The 19268-nt window shown below is 29.2% G+C and overlaps 1 protein-coding gene across 1 annotated transcript; it reads right to left on the bottom strand.

Moving 5' to 3' along the window:
* Positions 1-971: 971 nt before the first annotated feature.
* LOC129962564 (15-hydroxyprostaglandin dehydrogenase [NAD(+)]-like) lies at positions 972-18523 on the bottom strand. Its single transcript, XM_056076329.1, has 7 exons — positions 18329-18523; positions 12086-12209; positions 9027-9133; positions 8828-8924; positions 7764-7840; positions 2921-3057; positions 972-1202 (listed from the first exon to the last, which is right to left on the bottom strand). The coding sequence occupies exons 1-7, from the start codon at positions 18416-18418 to the stop codon at positions 1073-1075; spliced, it is 762 nt and encodes a 253-aa protein (XP_055932304.1). The 5' UTR covers positions 18419-18523; the 3' UTR covers positions 972-1072.
* Between the last annotated feature and the right edge of the window lie 745 nt (positions 18524-19268).

Here is a 19268-nt window from a genome sequence, read left to right as displayed (position 1 = left end):
TCTCTTAGACGTTATGTAATATATTATAATTAATCAGTTCTTAACCCCCACATATTTACTTATTTAAGTTTTTATGACAGTACTTAAAATTCTTGGCACCGTATTTCAGCTTTTCTGGTAAATATCTTTGATTTCATACCATATCGAAGGAAAAAAAAACGTAAAAGAATTATGGATGAAGTTTCTTTGGGCCATTTTTACTATTATCCTTTTGTTGGTGGTTAGGTGTAACCAAACCAAATGTGCGTACCAAATTAAGGCATGATGTTTTCAAAGAAAAAGAATTGTTTATTATGTAAATACGCATACATATATATCGTAATGTATAAAAACGATCAAAAATATTTAGAATGTTCCATTGCTTACCAAAGTGGTAAGCCACTCACTTACTAACCAGCTAAGGGAATACTTTTCCACCGAATTTGAGAGTTTAAAACTATCCCCATTCTGCGTTAGCAATAAAGTTTTATATTTTGAAAATCTACATAGTCTTCTGCAGACCTCATTTAAGTTACAAAATCTTTCTAAATGTTTAGAAAAATATGAAATAATTTTGATTCGGAATCACCCAATTGATAAATAAATTAATTTTAACATTATAGGAATTTTCCTTTAAAATTTGTTTAAATGTGCTCTTAGTAAAATTGCATTCAATACCAAACAAATCATACTTCAGCGGTCCCACATGACGCTCGATGTTTACTCAATTTTGTTTATAAATGCTAACAAATATTAACTCATATCATTGGAAAAGTATATGCATTTAGCAAACATAGTTTCTAAATCGTTTAAAATTAACTGCCGTTTTATACAACTTAGGAAAAATATCGCTGGATAAATAATATAATGACATGACATCTAATAATAATGGAGAATCACAAACGGATGAATAAATAGATTTTATAAACGCTTCTGCAATAATGTGATGCAATTCATCACATATTTAATGACAATAAAAAGAAAGAAAGGACTTAAAAATTTGAATTCTTTATTGAATTTTAAAAATATCTTTTTATCTTTTTATTCTCCTCTATTTATTCGTTAAAATCATATCTTGTCATAATTCATTCGTTTATGGTATCAGAATCTTGAATCTTTCTTCAAGTTCTTCATAGTGATATCCATCAGCACCAATATGTAATGTTGACCCATTGATTTTGTCTTCCAGGATTTTTAAAACTCCTTTCGCCACAAATTCAGGACTGGGAAAATTTAACAAATAAAAATGATAAATTAAAATCATGAGAAATTTTAACTTAAAAATATTTTTTTTATAAATTTATTAAATGTTTATTAAGTAGAACCGCGCACATTTAAATTGTAAAACGTATTTTAAAATAATTATTCATTTATTTAAATATATTTTCTTATATGTATTTAACATTAAAAAAACTGTGAGCGGTTAAATGACCGTTTTCCAATTATATAGTTCCAATGAATTGGTGAAATACTGGTACGTTCAGAATTAAAAAATAAAATAATAATTTTGCTTCATCTTTACTATTTAATATTACAGATTGTCTTTTTTTCCCTGCTATGGCTTAAGAGTATCTTTACATTATTACTATTTTTACTAATTTGTTTAATACGCAGAGTATTGTTCTAATTTATTTTGAATGGACATAATGCATATTTTTTAAAAATACCTATTATGACTATTCTAAGTTTTTTTTAGTTCTTTATGATTTTGCAATATTAGTCATTTAAGACTTATTATTTAGGCAAGAATTCACGTAACTACATTTTAAATGTTGAAATCATGCTTTTAAAAAAATTGGAATTTGATTGAAAAAGAAAGAAAAAAAAATTTAGCCACTTCAATAAAATTTCTAGAGCTTAGAAGGCGTATGAGTCTTTTAGACAAACGAATGCACTTCTGCATTGGCATGCATGGAAAAGATTGATAACAAGTTTTGCTGCCTCTATATAAAAAGGTATTATCTCTGTAAAATTTGTATAAAAGCTAACACCTTTATACATGCCTACTTGGTATGCATTTGATTCCTTTTAGAATTGCGTAAGTTTTATAAAAGGTAAATCACCTATGTGAGGGCTACATTAGTGTGTTGTGAAGATATTTCAACAAGTAAACTTAAATTATACTTTTTATATCAAATTATTTTCAGATTTAAACATATTGATCTTAAGTTTATCATTTTTTTAAAAAATGTGTGCCGTTAAGTGTGCATTAACTTCAAGGAAAGAAACTTTATTTTTTAATCTGGCATTAAATTTTGGAAAATCGTTTAACAAGTATATGCTAATTAATCTATTATGACAATTAATATCTAAATTTGTTATTAGTATAGAACTAAGGATTTTGCAAGACTCTGTGTAAGAAATGTTTTCTGAACATACAATAGAAATCAAATGTAAATTTAACAAAGGTTCAATAGATATATTTGATATGATTGATTCCTTATTTGATAATGTTAAATCCAAAATGGAGATATTGTGGAAGTAATCAGAAAACTGAGTTGAGTTTCCCTGTATATAATAATGAAAATCTGACAAATATTGTTGGATTGATAACATTTTATTAAAATTTAATAATGTTTAAAAACAGCCGTATTAGACCTTGAATGCAATTGACTTTTTTTTTATAATTGAAATATTGTTAAACTTGAAGGAATAATTGAGCCTATTAAATATCTTGATAGAATTATCGTTATCAAAGCTGTTGCCAATAAACTATCGTTGAAAAACAAATAATTTTGTTATTTACTTTTCAACCATTTTTGAAAATGACATTTATTTTTATTGAAGGAAAATTCAGTTTTTGTATTTTGACAGTCCAAATAGAGCACTGATAATATTTTCGCTTTCAACTTCTCAATTTATACATGAAACACATCAAATATTAAAATAATATTAAAGGATAGAATAACAACTAAAATTTTGCAAAAATTCAAGATCATACCTTATTTTATCAGGATGTTTGGAGAAATCAAATGTGGGATCAAGAGTTTTATTTGTCGATTTCAAAATATCTGTATCAACAAAATGAGGGCATATAGCAGCAAATGTGATTTCATCTTTATTGTAGTGGAAAGGCATCTAAAAATGAAAAACATATAATTTTTGGAATTAATAATCATTGTTTAATTATTTGGATCGTTTAAATTCTGGCCAAAAGACGCATTTAAAACTAATGTTGTTGTTGTTTTCAGGCCTCTTATACAGGGTGTTTATAAAGTCCCGGACCCATTTTGATGTTTAATAACTCATAAAATAATAAAGATATAAACACACTTATGACATTTATTGATGGAATAACTCATATATTTTCCTTTTCAGGTTTGAATATTTTTACTTTTGTAAATATCGTCTGCGCGTGTGGTTAATTTCAGATAATTTCATTTTCCAGTCTAAATATCTGTACTTTTCTAAATATTGTCTGCTTATTAATTGCATTTTTCTCTCTTTTGTTTTTGTCAACTATTGCAATGTTATGTTTACTTTTGATGTGTTTGTTCTATGTAGTACTTTTGTATGTGATGTTTTATTCGAGCGGATATTAAGGAGAATGCATACACCACAAGAGAAAGCACGGATTTTATGGTGGTTCATAGAAATGAAATCGATAGTGCAAGCACAGAGAAATTACAGAAGAATTTACCAAAAAGTTCCTCCATCCAAAAACAGCACCTTGCGGTGGAAAAAGAATTTTCTAGAAATTGGAAGTATCGAAGATAAGAAACGTTCCAGACGTCATTGCACAAGTGATTTTGATGTTGAGCGTGTCAGAGAGACATTTTTACACAATCCTAGAATATCTGTGAGATCAGCGGCAACAGAATTGGATATGCCAATTTCGACGGTGTACAAGGTTATTAAGAAAAAATTAAGACTGCATGCATACAAAGTTCAAATTGTTCAAGTTTTGGAACCGAACGATAGGCCTAGGAGGATGGCCTTTGCAACAGATATGCTAAGGAGGATAGAAGATGCTGCTGATTTTCTGAAGAGCATAATGTTCTCCGATGAAGCATCCTTTCATGTTTCTGGCATTGTTAATCGCCATAAAGTGCGCAAATGGCTCTGTGGATGCCGACATGCTTGTCGCTACCTGGCGTGAAATTGACTATCGACTTGATATTCTCCGTGCGACGAAGGGGGCACACGTGGAAGTTCATTGACAAAGGTCATGAAACTTTTTGAGTCTATTTAACCATTTATGTTATTAATTTAAATCTATCTTTATTATTTTATGAGTTATTAAACATCAAAATGGGTCCGGGACTTTATAAACACCCTGTATATATATATATATATATATATATATATATATATATATATATATATATATATATATATATATATATATATATATATATATATATATATATATATATATATATATATATATATATATATATATATATAGTGTGTGTGTGTGTCGGTTTCCAGACTCTATTGTAAACATTTAAAAATATCTGGACATATTATTTTTAATGTTTTTATCAAAATTCTACTTCATATTTTCTTAATTAAAAAGCTAAATTCAATCCCCTCTCCCTAATTTCTTTTGTAATTTTAGTAATTTTAGAATTGTTTTAGGGATGTATTTTTTTCTTATCACTTTATGCAACTACAGTGTTTTCATTTTTATGTGAGATATCTTTTACAAATCAAAATTTTGGTAAATTAATATTTAATCTTAATTTACTCATAAAAATCAATTTCATTTCTATCCGTATTTTGACTTTTAAAAAAACAGGGCAGAATTCTTTTATAATTGATTGCTGGAAATGCTATTTGCATTCTACCATACTTAAAAAAATTGTTGCATCTAAAAATTGTAATTTTCTTCATATTTAGATATCAGATGCCCATTTATTCGTGTCATTTACATCATTTTCTTTTACTGTTCAAACTTTATCGCAAAACATTATAATGCGCTAAAACCGGACCCACACAACTACGCTTGTTTAGAAACTGCAAAATTCAAATTTGGATTTTATTTTCAGTGATTGAAAAAAGAGATGCTGTTTCAAACTGCAGATACTGAAATTTGGCTATAATTTTAGACCGAACAGTCGGAAATAAGGCAAAACTTTCTATTTATTGATATGCTTCAAACAAATATGTTTTTAAAAAATCTATAAAAATCAAAAGCATGGTCTGTGAAAACTGGAACAGAATATTTTAAGTATAAATTATACAGTGTTCATTTGGCTAAAAAATTCTTACTAATATAGTGTAGTAAATATGTTTTAAAAATTAAGCAATTTAATAAAGTTTAAGAAAAATCTAAAATTATAAATTCTAAGGACTTTAATACATATATATTAGAAAAATGTTATTAAAGAAAACTGATATTTTTATTTTGAACAGAAACGACATAAGATAAACAAATTGGCTTACTATACGCAACCTCTCCCCCACCAAAACAACTTAAATTTCTAAATTAAGAACTAGAATTATATTTTCAAAGAAAATGTAAAACAAAAAATATATTTCATGCAGCAAAAGAACCCAATTGTAGTACATACAAAATTTAAAATATCACGGGTCATTTCATATTTATTACGTAAACGTGATTTTTTTTTATTCCACAAAGTTTCTAGTGATATGATGATTGAAAACGAATAATGCCACAAAGTAGGCAAATCTCTTCTTTCTAAATGACAAAAGCTATTAAAAACTAAAATTAATATTGAGTATTACACTGAAAAACCTGAAAAATTGGTGCAGGCTTGCATGGGCAAATCATAAATGCAATGATTTAAATTCGGTACGTGATCTTGATGCACAATTATGGATCAGTGTCAAATTTTAGCTTCAAATAGTTGGAAAAAAAGGTGACCAAAATGTATATTCGTACGATAGATTCAATAAAAATGTTAGATTCAGGGCAAAGGTCGACATTGAAGAGCCAGAAATACTGACATATGTAAATAAAGTAAATAAAGTCAGCGTAACATGATGTCGTTGGCAGAGACTATTTAAGACAATAAGTGTCTGGCACTATTGGATTGGTTCTCCCTGCTTACAATGACAGGTTTAAGATTTAAATGATTTTGAATGAGGCATTTTGAAGCCGACACACTAGAGATGGGGCAAAGCAATTTCGAGGTTATGATGAAATTTGAATTTTTGAATACGACAATTTCACGAGTTTTGTGTGAATATCGAATACCCGGTTAAAAAAAAAAATCAAATATCCGTCATCGATACGGCAGGAAAATGACCTTGAAAGAACCAGACCATCGAGAACAGATGAGAATCCTTAAACGAGAGAGATGTACAACACTTCCTCAAATTGCCACGTATTCCAATGCTTGGGTAAGTACAAAAGTCAGTGTGTGAACCATGCAACAGAATATCATTGATAAGGGTTTTTTTGAGTCGAAAGCTCGCTCGTGTACCGTTTTGATTGCAAGGCACAAAGTTTCGCGGATTGCCTAGGTCTTATTGAACTATTGATGACTCGAAACACATAACCTTGTCTGACTAATCATGTTGCATCAAGCGGGTTCCGTATCACGCTAATTGTATGGCGACACCCTAATGAATCTATGAACTATACTATTATGAATCTATGTCAAAAAGAAAATATTCAATCTGGTGGAGCTCCGGGAATGATATAAGCCGTATGCAATTCGTGTGATATGGAACTCCCTAATATGTCAAGAGATGAATCTGACAAGTGACAGGTATGTAAATATCCTGAGCATTCACCTACACTCACTCATTCTGTTTTATAGTCCAACAAATTTCTATAATTCCAGCAGGACAATGCGACTTCCCTCGCTTCGAGATTTGCTTCTGAGAGGCTCTAGGAACACTCTTTAGACACCTAAATCGCCAGGCATTAACATTATTGAACATGTCTGTGATTCTTCACAATGTATTATTCAGGAGAGATATCCATCACATCGCACTTCTATTGATTTGTGGACTACCCTGCAGAATTCATGATATTAATTTGCTCCGGTATCTCTTTAGGTATTAGTCAAATCCATGCCTTGTCATTTTGAGACACTTCTGCGTGGTTGGGGAAACTCTACGAGAAATTAAATAGGTTTATTGGTATCCGTGGTTATTTACTATAATATAATTAAAACTCTTCAAATAATTATAATAATAAATGATTAACTATTGCACTTAGTACAATATTTTTAGACTCTATAAATTAAAACTATAAGAATTTCTCTCATAATTATTTCTTGATGAAAGCATTTCATAACAACAGTTTTAAAAAATTGATTCAGATTTCATATGCTTATGTTTTATTCATTCATTATGTGAAATTAGATTATTTCATGCAAAGCTAGAAACAATACAGGGTGTTCATTAATTATTGTCGGGGTTTCCGTACCTCATATCTTTCGAATAAAAATTATTACTCAAAATCCGATTAAGTATTCGTAAATTACAACTCAAAGAATTTTATTAATGATATTAAAGTGTAAAACTTGCACAATTTGCACTTTGTAGGCATTCAGCTGAAGGCGATTCTTTGAGTTGTACTTTACGAATACATAATTCTTTGATTTGTAATTTACGTATTCATAATTCTTTGAGTTGTAATTTACGTATTCATAATTCTTTGAGTTGTAATTTACGAATACGTAATCGGTTTTTGCGTAATATTTTTTTATTCGAAAGATATGAGGTATGGAAACCCCGACAATAATTAATGAACACCCTGTATTTTAGTTCTTCTTCTGATCGCTTCAAATGAGCTTTAACATTTATTCATTTTAGAGGTACATTTTCCAAACCAGAGTTCATTTCCAAGCTCAAAAGTTACTTACTCCAAAACTGCGAGTCAATCCTACTACGCCATGCTTCGAGGCAACATATGCAGGCGTTTCGGCAATTGGTACGAAACCTAAAATATACAGATAAATGAAATTTTTCCATGTAATATTTAAATTGTGATAAAGTAATTGAGTAAATGAAAATGAATGAAACATTTTCTAATTCTGGACAAGAAAATCGAGTAAAATCAGATGACGAAATCTGAAATCGAGAAATAAAATTAAAACATTGATTCACGAAGAAATATGTAGGTCTCCCGTCCTAGAAAGCTAATTCCTGTCAATCATTTTATATTATTCTTAAAATTTTTCTTGGGTGTCTTAAATGAGAAAATGTCTGCCCTTTTATTTCTTACAAGATTAATCGTGTTGCAACATGTCTCTACTTGCGATACGGCTGGCTTAAGAGCGTTGCACGGTTTAAATATAAAGAGAGCGAGAGAAAATCCTCTAACTTTTCAAGAAGTAATAGGCTCTATAATAAAACTCAACTTTCAGAAAAATCTTCGTCAGTTTCAAAAGAGGATCTGCGATATCAAAACAAATGTAAACACCATGAGTTTTACTTTTTACAGAGCATCCTATCTTTAAATAAATAATAGCATTGGAAAACGCCTTACCAATTTATACCAAAGATAAAGAAGTGAAGAGAAATGTCCTTATATTTTTGAAGGAAAATCAGCTCTTTCTGTTGAAAATTGCTTCAAGAACTACCTCCAAACAAAATATTTTAGCACTCTTATATGCTTTTGATCATATGTTTAGATCCATTTTCAGTTTCCTTATAAACTTTTTCTTTGTTTATAAGGAGAAGAGAGTTATTCAAAATTATCATTATTTTCTGATATAAGATCAAACGGAATGGTATTTCATTCTTCTTTTTCTTGAGATGCAATGTTGCAGCAAACACAAAAAAAAACATTACTTCAACTGTCAAATAAATAAATTCAAACACTTTGCTCAAATTTTAGGATTAAATATACCGAACATATTTTCTGCTATTTTTAAAAGCAGATCTCACTCGTTTACAGTAAAATGCAAGTAAGAGTTTGAGTTACCTGCCAAAGAAGCAGTATTGATTACCACGCCTCCATTTCCTCCGTTACTTTTTCCGATATATTTCAGAGCTGTATGGCATCCAACAAGAGGTCCTAACTAAGTTTTCAAATGAAATAATCATTCAATATCAATGTTTTTTATTTTTTATTCCAATATTGAATTAAATCTGATATTTTAACTCCAACTATTGTAGCTTACCAAATTAACTTCAATGCATTTACGAGGTTGCTGTTCTAATAAGATTCCGGCATTGTTTACCAAGACATCAACTTTCTTGAAATGTTTCAGAGTCTCTTCAAAAAGTTCTAAAAGAAAAACATCCTTTCATTCTTTGATTGAAAAGAAATTACTATAAAAATAACTATTCAAAATAATTAAGAAAAGTTTTATCGTTTTCTGTAGGCATTAATACATCTGTTTGCATATAATACACAATAAAATGTTATGTTGAGTTTTAACAAGCTGTACAGAAAAAGTATAAAAAAAATACATGAGAAAAATTTATACTATTTATTAATAATGTTACTTACGCTTGTATGATATCATTTTATATTTTGTTTTATTGGATTAATCTCTACTTATAATAAAGAACATATCTTTAAAAGATCTTTAATTTATAAAAATTTAAATAAAAATTGAATGGATTGCAAATAATCTTGATATAATGCGAACCCATTTGGAATTTAAAAAATTCTTGTAAAATAAACAAGACAATAATAAAAATGAATGTGTGTGTGTGACTGAGTGCGTTCAGTTTGCTTATGAAATGAACTCGGCTGTACAGATTTAATGCAAGTCATGGTTTCAATGAAAAGGCTAGTTCTGGAATTAAGAGGGGAAAAATGGCACAGGCCTCCGTAAGCAAGACGTATTATCCCTGGAAACCACAAAGAAAGCCTCGCACAAAAACTGGTCCGAAGTATGGATAAATGATGCAAGTCAATACATTTGCCTTTTAATATCTCGGCAAATTTTATAGGTAGAAGCAAAAAAAAATTAGTTTCCTTGTCGATAAATTGAGGAAAAATGTTTTCATCATTGACATTTTTCCTCCGTGAAGGGGTCTATGAAATTTTTTTTGTGAATATATATATATATATATATATATAGTTTTACTTTTTTGAGACTCTCTGTATACGGCGAAATAGAAAAGTGTTATTTTGAAGTAAAAGTTGTGCTTCTTTTCAGTTGTAATAAGTTATTGTCCAACAAAAGAATTGATTACTAAAGATATACCAATTGCTATATTAAAATTTACAAAAGATGTAATTCTTTTTTCAATTAAACACTAAATTCCACTTACATTTGTTTCCCACACTTCTTCGCTACCTAATTCTTGTATTTTCCTATGTCCATCCGAGGCTTAGGGAAAGGTGTTTACTTTCCTAGTTACATAAAGTGAGAAATGTTGTTTTCATTTTTTACGTGCATTTTCGATAAATTAGATAATTTTAACTGTCCATAGAAACTGTATGATTTCAAATAAAATGAAAGGTTCATTCTATTGCGACTAAAAATGGGGAAGTTATGAAAAACTAATATCACTAACTTATAAAATTACAAGATCTTAGGCTAATTCACTGAACATCTTTAAGATGGTACGCAAATCAATGCCCGGACTTTCTCCAAGACTGATTGACGTAAAATTATGAATTTTACATCAATCAGTCTTGGATTTGATTGTCCTAAAATACTGTTATTAAAAACTTCGTAAATCGGTTAGATGTGTTCGCAGAAGAAAGAAAATATTATTTTTAGTTTCTGTTTAAATTTTGCTGTGTCAAGAACATTTCATTCCATAATTCCTTAAGAGTTGAAGATTTCAGAAAGATAAAATGCTGGCTTCTTAACTTTTTCAGAAGTATACTTATTGACTGAAAGGGAATAAAATATTATTTTTAACATTATTTAAATCTTTTTTGAAATTAAAACTAAAACTGAATTTTATGATGAATAAAAGAAATTTTTACTGAAATTTTTTTTTGAGAATTTGCATAAATCATAAAAAATATTCTTTAATGCAAATAAAAATTAAATGCTAAATGAATCTATTTTCTTTTTTCATATTTTTTTTAAATGGTTAGATTCCGCAAAAAGTCTTTTAAGATTAATTGAAAATTTATCACTTCCTTTGTATCGTAAAGTTCAAATTTTACGGAAATTGACCAAAAATTAGAGAAGTTCTTAGTACTCTTAACACAACGAGATATGGCTTCTATAATAGTGTGAGTTATATGACTATCAAAATTTTAAACTTAAATATATTCAATACATACTAGATATACATACTAGAGATACATACTAATATATTAAATACATACTTGATTGTTCCAATATATATTTTGTAAACAATAAATATTTCCATTGTAATGAGAGCAGCTAAGATTCATTCATTACAATCGAATCTTAAAAGCATCTCTTAGTTATAATAATCATCTATGAATCTCTTTAAAATTTTAATTAAGCATTGTCTATAATTCATTATTTCATAAAATGATTCATAGTCAGATGTTAATACAGAAATAAAAATTTTATATTACTATAAATTTTCTGAAGTACTTAATTCAGTTTTACGAATGACTTGTAGTTTAGCTATTTAAAGGTGGAATTTAAAACTTGTAATTCTCAAATAATTATAACTGCGTCAAAGACATTATCTGATTCATTTTCTTATATGAGTTTCCATCATTGCATCGCAGTCGGAGGAATATAGACATTGGCACAAGTCGCAGGCGGAGGAATATAGACAAGACACAAGTTAAAATGACGAATAAAATATATCAATAGTAACTGTTGCACTCACAATATCTAGCTTGTGAATGGCTATAAGTTTCACCAACTGCTGTATCCATATTTTCTATGCAGAATCTACAAGTTTCGCTCTCACACAGTTAAAATTTCAAGCTGACAGGGTTGTTTTTTTTTCCCGAAATTCCCATCATATCATGTAAAAAGAAGTAAAATATCCTCATTTCATTTACGTCTGTTGACTGTATGCTTTTAGTGCAGAAGTGTAGTTCAGGCGAGAGATAGGATTTTTGTACCTAAAAATTGCATTTCCCTTATATTATAGTACTGTCTGTCGAAAATTTGTGTATTATTCTTTAATAAATCTCGAACGTATTTTTTGAATTTCGAACGCAACTACACCACTGCAAGTTCTTATTTTGAAAAAAAGGAACTCTAAATTCAAATGATCTGGAAAATGTTATTTTCAAAATATTTTGGAAAAAGTACAGGATTAAGAATAAACTTACTTGTATATTCGGATTCTTTTGATACATCACAACTTACAGCTATTACGTTTTCCTCCCCATAAATACTCTGCTGATATTTCGCAAATTCCTTGGCTTTCTCTTCTTGAATGTCAGCTACACATACCTAAAGTTTTATTCATATTATACAGAAAAAAAACGTCATCAGTACAAATTTTCAAATATTTATAAATATTATGAAGAATATGATTTTTTCGTAATTAAAAGGAATATTTTTAATTGATTATTTTATAAAGCAACTATTTAACTTTTTTTTTAAATTTCATGAAATCCTAGAACTTGCAACAATTATTCATTTAATTTTCGGATTGCTAAATAGTTTCCAGTAGCTGGCCATAATTATTAATCTTTCACCCTTCAAATATTTGCAAGGTCAGTTTTGTTTTGCAAGCTTCGGGGAGTTAAACCTATTGTCGAACTTTGGCCTTCTCAAATTGACAGAAAAGCGGATACAATTATCACTAGATTACGAGTGAGTCATACTCGATATACTGTTATCTGCTGTTAGGAAAACAAGCTCCAATGTGTTCTCGGTGCAACTGCACTATGTCCGTCCTGCATATACTTTCTGAATGGCCAAAATTTTTATACACAACTTTTACATTTTTTTTAAATCCAATAATATTGTTTTGTCTACTTTACTTGGGAAAACTCCACATGATAACCTCTTACCCTTTTAAAAATCAATTGGTTTTTATTCATATATTAAGTTTACTGTCCTTTCTTTTTTTGAAGGTTATCTACTATTAATTTTTATTCCACATTGTTTCCTACATCAATAATTTTACCTAGTCTTTCTTAGCATGGCCAAATCTATGGCCGCTTGTGCCAAAAAACCAAACCAAACCAGTTTTGGTTTGATAGCTGAATAGTGATTTCAACACCGAAAATTTATTTATCTTCTAAGTGAATCTAACATGTACCAAATCCCCCAGAGTCAAGCATGTTCTCGTTGATGAGGTAAGGAAGTTAAAAGACTTCAACTCAAAAATCCAATTCAAAGGTCTTTCTTGTCATCAGCAGACATTCAAAATACTTCCGCTTTCGAATAGATAATTATAGTTTGAAATCAGGATATTTATTTACTAATCAAATCAACACGGTCTGGTTTTAGAGATAAAAATTATTCAAAATTAGAATGTCTTTGTAGCGAACATCAAATCTACTAGTAAAGGGATATTTGGAAGAAGATTATGTTTTGAAATGTATCGATTCTTCCTTAAATGTGTATATCGATGTATAGCGATTCGTGTATATCGATTTTTCATGAAATGTAATTTCGGGTCCGTCGTTCTGGTGTGATGTCGATAGCACTATTAGTATGCTTTAAATGCCTGTTAAAAGTAAAAATATATATATAATGAGAGCGATGAATAATATTCTATTTGAATGAATTAATCAATCAAAAATATTTCAATTATTTTATTTAAAACAATTCTTATGAAATGTGCAAGAGATCTTTATATCAAAACATTTATAATTTTTGTAAACTTCGAGGACATTATCCATTGTGCCTCTAAAACGGCTTCCGATGGCGAATCATATTTAATAATTATTGTAAATAGCTTCCCCCGGCCAGTATGCATGATTTGCAACATGTCGTGTTTGGATATTATTTTTTAAATAAAATTCAGTAGATGCATGGTAACATTAAATAATGGTTGAAATGAGGAATTCTGTGTCATTTGTTTCTTTTAATGAAGTAAGAAAGAATCAAATCAGTTTATTGAATTAAATTAAAGAAACGAAAGAATGCATTATAACGTGGGAACCGTTTTATCATTGCATGGTACAAGCATGATAGCATTCACTAGAGCTGTTTTATTTCGAAGTAAATGATACGGCAGCGAAAACTATATCAGTGTAACATAACTTTATTTTAAATCTTTGTCGAAGCAAAAGAACGGAAAGTAGAGGAATCAACAATAATGATCGACGATAAGGAAATAAAAGAAAGGGTGTGTGATTTTTATCGACAAGGCCATGCTCTCAATGATCACCATCACTCAATGATCGGTGAATCACTCTTTCCCCATGGTTCATGGTTTCCTTAATCATCAGACTTCTCAGGTTTGTTTCAAAGAGGAAGTGAAATTGAAAATATATAAAAATGAAATTCACACACTGAATCAATTGTACAAATGGTCGAAGAAATACTGAAAATTGTGGAGATGAATTTTCAAGAATTGAATTTTTTACGAAAAGTACTATGAATAATTCTGTTAATTGCACGGGAATGCTTTAAATATCTTTTGTAGAAAAATAATTGTTGAACTAATTCTTTATTTAAATATAGTTATATTTTAAATGAACATTCAGAAATCAAAATTGAAAATTAGCTCATTTTATGCTAATCACTATTTAGTTGTAAATTTAAAAAATTATTTCGCAAATTTCAAAGAAACATCCTATTCCAATAACTTATGCAATAACTTATAGCTCATGTTGGTCTTGGTCTACCCCACGACAACCCACCTACCCGAAAGAGTGTAAGATCTTGAAAGTCGCCGGGGAGAGAACCATTGTTTATTTTTTAAAGGGCTTCCAATCATCGCCAGAATATGGGGGGGGGGTAAATAAGGGTATACATTATAGTGCATTTGACTAAAATAAAATAAAATATTTAAAATTAAATAGTTAGCAAACAAATTCTGTGTTCAGGAGATTAGGTTGAAAAGTAGATACAGAAAGCAGTAACACACATAAACATTAAAAAAAAAATCACTATGTCCAAAGGATGGAAGACATAGTAGATATTATAGTATAGTAGATATAGACATTTAGCAATATCAAACAATGTACCAATATCTAAAATCATATATCCATCCCATTATATAAAGTGAAAAATATATGAATCGCACAAATACAAGGTAGAAATACAAAGCAGATCTAGAAAGAGAAACACATAAATAAAAAAGCATTACTAGAAGGTAAATCAAAAACATGAGCAAAAACGTACAGTTTTTAGTAGTTATAAATCTACAAAAAAATCAAATAATTAGAAGCTGTGCAAGAATAATTACATAAATAAAGAATCAATTAAAACATAATTTACAAACAACCCAACACACAGATCCATCATCCTAGCCTCCTCTGAATTTCCTCACAAATATCTTTTGAGACTTCGCAAATCTTCCCCATCATCCTTTGTGAAGACTCTTTCCCGAGTACACTAAGAAACCGAAGAGGCTAGGGCGGGTGTAGTGATAAGGACTAGTGAGTGTACATTCAAAAGCGAAGAGGTCGACATCTCCTAGACCACTGCAGATGCAGAATGGGCTGTTAATTATATTAAATCTATGTAAATAAAAAAATATAGGCCATGCCCAGAAACAAAAAATAATAATATTTATTATGTGTTAATAGAGTAAAATCAACTCTGGGGACATACCGTCTCATTCTTACATCTTTGTTTGAGCTACTTCAATATCGTTGCCATTCATCCAAAACAAACTTTTTTCAATTTTTTCGTTAAATATGAATAAGAGGTCGGAATTGCAATTACGTCTCCCTCGGTTGTTGCAAACTTGGCATGATGGTCGGCTAACGCATTACGAGGGACACCAGCAGGTGCTTTCACCCAGGACAAGCCTACCAACCCTTCTGCCTTGGTCATGTTTAATTTAATATGATTAATAAATTTCGAATTGCATTTTTTTTCTTTAAAATTTTAATTGATGAAAGGATATCTGTAAAAATGTTCATTTTGACGTAATTAAATCTCATCTTAAAAGCTTGAGTAAAACCTTAAGTTATCAACATTTTTGATTTTAAATTATACAAAGTGATCCCATTTTTATATATTTTATCATCCCCAATTTAAACATATTTTAAGAAGCAGTTGATTGAAAATGTTAATTTCGAAACTTTATTTCTCTTACATTATTTTTAAAAGGCATAGTCCACAACACAAAACTACTCACTAAAAAAGAATGTACTAATACCATGTTTTATTTCGAAGATTTACAATTATAGATAAGCATACTAAATTTAATCTATACTTATAATAAAGCTCAATGTGTGTGTGTGTGTGTGTGTGTGTGTGTGTGTGTGTGTGTGTGTGTGTGTGTGTGTGTGTGTGTGTGTATGTGTATGTGTATGTGTGTGTGTGTGTGTGTGTGTGTGCGTGCGTGTGTGTGTGTGCGTGCTTGTGTGTGTGTGTGTTGGCGCTCTACAGGCCAGACCATTCAACTTACAGCTACCAAATTTGGTACATGTATACCTTAGAGGTCGGGAATGTGCACCTGGGGTCCCTTTTTTTGAAATTTTAATTAGAATTTTAATTATTAATTAAAAACTAACTTTCCCACCAAAAATACTTCCATTTTCCCCACCGCCAAATGAGTAAGGCTTCATTTTTTTTTCTCCCAACAGTAATGAGGCTAGGGTTAACATTTTTCAGCGGATTATTTCAAATGATTCTGTTTATTTTCTTAATGTTTTATGCATTTAAAATTAAACATTGTTAATTAATCCATGTTTCAGATTCATTCTGAAGTACTTTTGAATTAAAACAGAATAAAGGAAATTAAAAATGTATAATCTGCATAGCGTTACCCCAACAAGCGTAGAAAAATTCACGCATTTGCGTTAGCATAACTGGCGAAGAAAATTCACGCATGCGTATTGTATTCTGATTGTTGTCATGACAACCATTCTCAACGGATGATTTAAATTATTTTTCGGTTAGTTGCATGCTTTTGTAAGTAAATTTTATTTATGTTAGTTATATATTTTTGTATATGTTTATAGTTTTAAGTACATCGTTTTTTAAGTAGTTTTTTTTTAACCTATTTTCAATGATTTAAATTATTTTTAGGTTAGTTGCATGCTTTTGTAATTAAATTGTATTTATGTTAGTTATATATTTTTTTGTATATGCTTATAGTTTTAAGTACATCGTTTTTGAAGTAGTTTTTTTAAACCTGTTTTAGACCGATTATTTTAAACGATTCATTTTATTTCTTAGTGTTTGATGCATTTAAAATTAAACATTGTTAATGAATCGATCTGTTCATGATGAATCTGAGAAAATTTTGTTGACAAATTCTTGAAAGATTACATAAATTAAGAAAGATATTCTTTAGTGCCCATAAAGTTTAAACGCTCAGTGACTCTATTATCAGTAATCATATTATTAAAAAAATGCTTTGTTTCAGTAAAAAATATTATTATATTAATCGCAGATTAATCATTTACACTTTAATTTAAAGCATAAATTCTACGAGGGGTAACAGAAAATTAAAGAGATACATATCACGTTATGACTGAAGGCCTTTATAATATTATGAGTGAATTATATGACTATCAAAATTTGAAGTTTTAAAATATTTTGCTGAAGAATCTGTTAAAGTTGGAATTGCATAAAATATTTAATTATTAAAATTTTAACGAACATTAAGATTGGCGAACCGGCTGGTCGCCAAAGGCGGCTAGTTTAAAATAAAACATTTATGTTAGGTCTATTTTTATTTCTAAATAAAAACTTTTTTTGTCTTTACGCGGTGATCGTATGATAGGTGAAATATATTTATGGAAATTAAGATATTATAGTATCAATGAAATTCTAAAATACATACTGATTCATGTAAATAAAGTGAAGCTTTTTCTTGAAAATCCATACCATATAATATCTACATTTAGTCATATAATATCTTATATACATGAACCATATAATATCTGCACTTAGTCAGTTATGACTTATTTTTATAGAAGAATATGTTAGTTTACTGAAACGACGGCGGTTAATTTTCATTTGTCTTTTCTTGCATACAAATTAATGTTTAATTCTAAAACTATTTCAAAACCAATATAATTGGCGATATGCAAGCATTAAATTAAACTTTGACAGAATTAAGAGATACAGCTACATAAGAATCATTCTATAATTTACTTAGTGAATTCATCACAATGATTGGTTTTGTTTGAGACGAATGATTTGAAAATATCATTTTTAAAATGAAGTAATATATGGACCCTTTTGAAACTGAGAGTAAAACGTTTAATCCACAAAATGGAAAATGGGACTAATTTGAATTATAAAATTGAATTCTATAAAAAAAAATCTCAAAAAGTGTCTCTTATCTACAAACCATTGGAAACTATGTGTAAATATTTAATAATTACTAAGAAGAAAACATTAAACTTATCTCTAATGATATTCATCTGATAAAACTTTCAAAGTACATTCTAAAAAACAATGATATAAATAGAATGCATACATACTCGGTATCCGTTTTTCAAGAGTTCTATACAAATAGCTGCTCCTATACCCTGGGCACCCCCAGTAACAACAGCAACAGGAGAATCAGCCATATTATTGCAGTTTCAACAAATCTCAAAATTCCTCAGCACTACTTCCCATAATTTTCAGTCTCGGGAATTTTCAATCTGCTTTGAGACTATTATTCACGATCTAATCGACATGTTATCTATTGACTTTTCATTGTGATGTCTTTCAAAGATTTAAAAAAAAGAGGAAAAATGACCTTGCTCTTTTAGTTACGTAATGCTTTTGATAACAGAAAGAGATGCTTTTAACTGAAAGTATAAATAGATACATGACTTATATTTATACTAGTATTGTTTTACTGGTTTTGATTATTATCATACTAAGTAAATATGGTCATCAGCATAGTAAAATGCGGTAAATAAGCGCGGTTCTTAATAAGGTTTGTTCTTTAAAAAGTCTATTTGAGCCACTTATTTTGAAGAAGCACTCACATCTGGAAGAGTGACATAAAATAAAAATATACAGTAGATTCTGTATTTTCTGAGAGGGTTAGGATCGTAATTCTCTAGGAGTATCAAAAGTTTTATTAATAATTTAAATCATAATTTCTTTTCTTTCTAAAAGATTTTCCAAAATAATTTATTTGAAACTATAAAATAGTGTAGAAGTATTACCGCGTATTAACATTTTAATAAATTTCAAAAAATCAATCATTTATAAGAAATGTAGCAAATTTAATTGATTTCTCTGTTTCCTTGAACGATTCTCCTTTCACCTCCACCACAACCACCTCCGTTCAATGACGCAAAAGTTTCAATACATTTACCGCACTTTTTTTTTTCCTTCATGACTGAACTCTCTCGCATTACCATATCTATTGAAGTGCTTAAGACTGGAAATCTGAGTTTCTTTTTCTAAATAACTTCTTTTCTT

This window comes from Argiope bruennichi, chromosome 3 (assembly GCF_947563725.1).
Source record: "Argiope bruennichi chromosome 3, qqArgBrue1.1, whole genome shotgun sequence".
NCBI lineage: Eukaryota > Metazoa > Arthropoda > Arachnida > Araneae > Araneidae > Argiope > Argiope bruennichi.
The sequence above is the reverse complement of the archived record's forward strand: the minus strand, read 5'-3'. Positions and strand labels throughout refer to the sequence as shown.